The sequence below is a fragment of the Phocoena sinus genome, chromosome 7, assembly GCF_008692025.1.
Source record: "Phocoena sinus isolate mPhoSin1 chromosome 7, mPhoSin1.pri, whole genome shotgun sequence".
NCBI lineage: Eukaryota > Metazoa > Chordata > Mammalia > Artiodactyla > Phocoenidae > Phocoena > Phocoena sinus.
The window spans coordinates 445271-450974 of record NC_045769.1 but is presented as its reverse complement, the minus strand read 5'-3'; the positions used below and the strand labels follow the sequence as shown (position 1 = coordinate 450974).

General features: G+C 60.4%; 1 protein-coding gene across 13 annotated transcripts in view; it reads right to left on the bottom strand.

Annotated features, from left to right (window-relative positions):
* Positions 1–492: 492 nt before the first annotated feature.
* HDLBP (high density lipoprotein binding protein) overlaps positions 493–5704 on the bottom strand; it is a 69954-nt gene continuing 64742 nt past the window's right edge. For 6 of the 13 annotated variants that reach the window (XM_032637039.1, XM_032637040.1, XM_032637041.1 and 3 more), the window contains 5 exons: positions 5446–5589; positions 3673–3858; positions 3085–3201; positions 2850–2978; positions 2273–2738 (listed from right to left, as the gene is read on the bottom strand). In XM_032637039.1, coding sequence (XP_032492930.1) covers positions 2652–2738; positions 2850–2978; positions 3085–3201; positions 3673–3858; positions 5446–5589 — 663 coding nt within the window. In that variant the 3' untranslated portion in view covers positions 2273–2651. Of the gene's footprint in view, positions 2979–3084; positions 3202–3453; positions 3565–3672; positions 3859–5445; positions 5590–5704 lie in introns of all 13 variants that reach the window. The other 7 variants (XM_032637034.1, XM_032637036.1, XM_032637035.1 and 4 more) reach the window with 5 other exon arrangements.

The window sequence follows — 5704 nt, the reverse complement described above, 5'->3', positions numbered from 1 at the left end:
CACAGGGCTAAGAACCCTGTGCCAGCTGGGAGAACTACACCAAACACCTGTGGGTGTCCAGTTACCACTCAAGAGCATGCTGAAGACACGCCTGGTTTCACAAGACTGAGCACAAGGGCTTCCCTGGTGGCATGATGGTTAAGAATCCACCTGCCAATGCAGGGGACACAGGTTCGAGCCCTGGTCTGGGAAGATCCCACATGCCGTGGAGCAACTAAGCCCGGGCGCCACACTTACTGAGCCCATGCGCCACAACTACTGAAGCCCACGCACCTAGAGCCCTCGAGCCACAACCACTGAAGTCCACGTGCCTAGAGCCCGTGCTCCGCTACAAGAGAAGCCCACGCACCACAACGAAGAGCAGCCCCTGCTCGTCGCAACTAGAGAAAGCCTGCGCGCAGCAACAAAGACCCAACACAGCCAAAAAAAAAAAAATTCCACTATTAAAAAAAAAAAGAATGAGAGAATGAGCACACGCTGGGACTCATAAACTGTATCTGGTTTCGGGTTTTATTTTAGAATTTATAAAATTCCAGTGTCATCCATATTCATGAGCCTTTACACATGTTTGCATATAATCTCCAAATTTTAAAGTTAAGGCCAAGGGATGGATGGTAGCCATGGACACATATGATATGGAAGACGTTCAACAAGGAGACGGACACACGCACCCATTCCCGCCAGGCTCTCCCCGCAGCATCGGAGGCCGCAGGGGACAGGCCTGGGCACAGTCATCTCATCCCCTTTAACAACAACCAAAAACAGAGCGAGCGAGACCCCAAACACAGTTTATGAAAGGGGAGTTTGCATCTATGACGTTTAGCAGTAAATGCACGTGTGCAAAAATCTGTTGTGAGAATTAAAAATTTACCTCTGGGGAGGACAGGGCTGGATGCTGTAGGAAAGACAGAGGGAGGGGGAGGTGTGGGCAGACTCCTGGGGGGCCAGTGGGAAAGGCTCCGAAACTCATGCCGAAGGAGAAGAGGGGATGGCCCTTCCCCTGCGAGGCTCCCAGAGGCGGGGGGGCCTTTCCTCCTGTCTCCCTGTTGCAATCAACCCCACCTCCTTCGGGGTCACGCAGCCCACCCAGCAGGAGCAAACGCCCCTCCTTTCCTCTCCCAGGTGGCCACGCCTCTGAATGGGCACACTTAAGGCCGCCGGAGCTAGTGGGGACTTGCAGAGGCGATCGCAGTTAGACTCGGGGTCTACTCAGGAACTGAAGAGTCAGAAGGGGTCCGAGCTCCAGTTAATAAATTGAGAGGAAAACTCTGGGGGTGGGGAGAAGGTGGTCAGAGCAGAGACGACTGTCCCCAGGGCACAGGGCAGCTCCTCTAGGAGGCCCAGCATCTGGCAAGACAACTCAGAGTGGCCCGTCGCCTCCGTGGACACGGGGCCCCACCTTTCCCTCTTCAGGGTGGACCTTGACCAAGCCGGCTGGGGCCGCGGCACCCTGACCCGCCAAGGCCTGGGGTCCAACCGCGGGACTGACCTACCACACACCTGACATACAGGCCGCCAGCAGCACCGGGGCCTCTGGTCCCGGCCGAGCGGCAGCCTCTCTCTACCCCAGGGCCAAGAGGCCTGCCCTTCGAGCATGCATCAGCGGCCACCTGGGGGGGTGGCCCGTGTGCTCCCCGTTGGACGGGCCCACTGGCCACCGACCCAGTGGGTGAGGGACAGCACAGTCTTGAGCCGGGCACTCGGTTTCCAGCCCCCAAGGCCACAGCAAACACACCCTGAAGCTCGGGACACCCCATGCCAGCTCTGAGGTAGAAAGAGGCAACTAACTCAACAGGGGGCATCTGGGAAGGGGTGGGTGCGAGGGAGCGAAGGTGGTGTAAAACCAAGTCAGCCAGCGTGCCAAGGGTGGGGCCTCCGCCCAGCAGGAGTGGGTGGTCTCCACCTCCCCGGCCAGCCCCCTCCTCTCCACCTGGCGTTCCTCAGGCCCCGCGCTCACCAGGCTCACCAGACGTGGGGCCTGCGCCTGTGCGGTCCGGGGCAGAGACCCCGACGGGACACAGGGCAAGCCAGGGCCCCCCAAGAACCGCATTTCCCTCCTGCCTTCCTGATCCCTCTGGCTCCACCGTGGCTCTCCTTTGAGTCTGCGGGCGCCCAGTGTGCACACCGGGCCTCCCGACCTGCCCTGTGGTCTGGGTAAGTGGGCTTTTTGGCAGCTGCAAGAAGGCGGAGCACATTCTACAGGGAGGAGCATCTGGATGGCAGGCAGGCACGAGAGAGGGAGGGGGGTGGGAAAGGAAGAGGGCAAACGTTTTGGCTTTTACAAAGTCAAGGAAATTTATTTCCTGAGGTCATGACACAGGAAGTAGACTCGGCTGCACCTGTGGTGCTCTCCTGGCGGAGGCCAGAGCCTCGCCGACGTGCTGGGTGACACCGTCCTGTGACCTCCTTAGTGTTCACAAGAGTGGAGAGCCGCCCAGAGCGAAGGCTGGGAGCAAGCCCCGCGCTACGCTGGGTGCCACCAGGCCCGGGACCGGGCCACACACAGCGCGGGGCGCCGGCTTCGCTGTGAGACCTCGGGGAAGGGGAGCATCGACAATTTACGGAGGGTCCAGCCGCTGGGTCAGATTGAGACAAACCATCACGTGGCGGGTTCAGGTCAGCAGGCTGGAGAGGGTTCTGCTCTTTGATCATTATCGTTTGGGGCCCCATGGGAGGGTCTTGGGGGCAACCTGAGCCCCAAAGCTGGGAAACTCCTCGGAGCTGCTCATATCGGGAGCCTGTGGGGGGAGAGAGGGCTCGGCTTCAGTGACGAGGCCGCCCCCGCCCCCTAGCAGCTTCTGGAACGGCCGCCGAGGCGCACGCGCAGGGGCTGGACGGCTGAGCCTCACCTTCTCGCTGCTGCTGGCGGTCCAGGGCGCGTCACGCACCACGAAGCCCCTGGACGGCGCCTTAGACTCCTCGTGGGGGGCGGGCTTCACGTACAGCTGCAGCGCCTCGCTGTCCACCACATCGGCCAGCTGTGGGTGCGGGGGGGGGGGTGTGTGTGTGTCAGTTTGCAGCAGCGATGCCCGATGGGCACCCCTGCACCCGGCCCCAGGTGCCTGCCGCCCAGCCCGGACTCACGTATTCCTCCTCCAGGTTGAGGATGTGGTCGATGGCCTCCTCCACGTTCTCTGGGAGCCCTGTCACGGTCACGCAGTTGGGGTCTGGGGCCCCACTCTGTGGGAAGCGAATGTCCACCTGAAAGGAGCACACACAGAAGCTAAGACGGCTCTGAGGGCCCCGTCGTGTGCGGCTGGGAACGGTCTGTTTCTAGTGAAGATCCCCCCTCGGGAGGACCGGGGCCCTGCGGGGCACCTGGTGTTCAGAGCCGCATGTGCCCTCGCAGATGCAGAGCCATCGGCCACCACGGGGCTGCCGCCTTCCGCAGGCCATGCAGGGTGCCGCCGACAGGGTCAACTACACACAGCTGTGACCCCACGCGACCTCTACCTGAGGGACAGGGACCTGCGCCTCGGAAGTCTCCCGATCCGGTTCCCGAGTGTGGTCAGCGACCCAGGCAGGAAGAGGTGAAGCCCCAGGTGGTCCCCGCTGCCTCCTCAACTGGCTCATGGGGAAACAAGTGGCTCGATGGTGCACGGAGCACCCGGCCGCTCCCCCCTGCTGTGCTTTTAGGGCTCAACGCCCTTCACGATCAGGTCGGGGACTCACCTTGAATTCATCCATGATTTTGCGGATGGCTTTGCCACGGGCACCGATGATGCGGGCGTGAACACGGTGGTCTAGTGGGACATCCTCAGAAACCATCTGTTCAAGTTCACCCACAATTTTCAATATGGCATCCCGGGCAGCTTCTGTATTCTTCTCGTACCCTGTGATGGTAATTTGGTCCTGGGGCTGATAAAGGAGAATCCGGTCAGAAGAGGGGGCACCCAGGGATGCCTGACTGCGAGCACCGACCCAGCGGGGCGCAGCTCTGTGGGGAGGTGAGAAGAGGGGTAGGCGCTCAGCGGGCCTGGGTGAGGAAGGCCTCACCTTAAGGGTGAGGGAAAACCCAACCAGCTCAGAAGGGAGAGCGCCTAAAACAGCAGGTTACCAGTACCTGTGTTCTCCCGCCCCCCGCACACACTCCAACAGAAAGACAGTCGCGGACGAGCAGGAGGAAGGGCACCGGGCCCCAAAGCCGAGGGGACGCTGGCAGCTGAGGGCACAGGGGTGGGTGGCCTCCACTGGAGGCGTCTCCGCTGGACAGACACACCGACCTGGAGACAAGGTGCAGACAACCGTGGCCGGCACCCCTGCCCCTCAAACAAGCAGGTGAGACGCCAGAGCCGTAAAGATGAGCAGAGCAAATGGGTAACTCAAGGCAGAGAGAAGGAAACTAGAAGTGACAACCTAAAGCCATGCTCCTCAGGACAGGGAAGAGCACTACGCCCACACCGAAGAACACAACACGACGTAGAAGGACCACAGGACACAAACGAACAACTGGACACAAAACAGAAGAGCAGGAACTCGGTGACCCACGCCAGGAGAGAGACAAGAGAAATGCCAGGACACACCAGGGCTGCGGCCAGGTGCCTCCGGTCCCGAAGAAGCAAATGCAGACGGTGGGCGGCGGGCTCCACCCAGAACCCAGCCCAGCAGAGCCCAGACTCCCACCAGCTGGCGGGCCCATCGTCCGCCAAGTACACAACAGCACAGAACAGACTGCAAACGCAGCATAAGCCTCACAGGAAAAAGCGACGAATGCGACCCAGGACCACTCAGCCCCACCTGGCTCATGGAATGCTAACCAAAGTAATCTCAACACTATAAACAGTGACTAAAAAACTGATGATCACGTGGAAAAGTTGGGGGAAATAAAAGGTAGTGAAGGCGAAGAGTTTGAGCTAAATTCTCAAGGTCAAGATAATTTTAAACGGTCACAAATGAAGAAGAGCGGTAGTTTTATGAACACTGCTTAGAAATACAGAGGTGAAGAAACGGCACTGCTCAGGATGCGCCGGGGAGGGTCAGTGAGGATGCCAGGGGCTGAGTCCAGAGCAGTAAGAGGCTGGGAGGAGAGGAGGCAGGGCGGGGGGGGGGGCAGGAGGGCCCAGGTCACCTCCCAGAGGTTGAGCCTGAGGGGCAGAAAGCGCAAGGGAGGGGGCAGGAAGGGGTATGCGACAGCCTGGGGGCTATGTCTAGGGGGAGGGGCTGCCTTCCACCGCCCTCTGAGTGCAGCAGGTGGAGGGCCAGGTGGGCACGGGAAAAGTGCTCCAAGCCCATGACAGAGAAGCCTCGTGCGCTGGCCTGGGCCAACATGGGCCCAGACCCCAAGCCACAATCAGCTCCCCAGAGACCTGCTACTCTCACCACCCCTCTGGATATGCCCTAAGTTTGCGTGGTCACTGTCCCCAGGTCAGGACGAAGACCCCCGAGAGCCCCTCTGCCCCTGAAGCGCTCCACCGTGGCGTTTGACTCAAGTGGGGTCCTCCTTACCTGGTTCCCATCATCCTTATCAGGAAACTGGATGTTCACGTCATGCTCCAAGCGGATTTGGGTGATCACTGCCCCCTTCCTCCCGATGATTTTGGGGTGATATTTGGGGTCTACAGTGACACTCAGCTTAAAACTCCTTAAAGCCTGCAGATGGGACAAGAGAGAGTGAGGGGGGGTGGGGCACGTCCGCCTCGGCCCTCAGCATCGCGCGCCCACGCGCCCCTTCCATCCTCAACCTGGAAGGGATCCGTCGTCACCT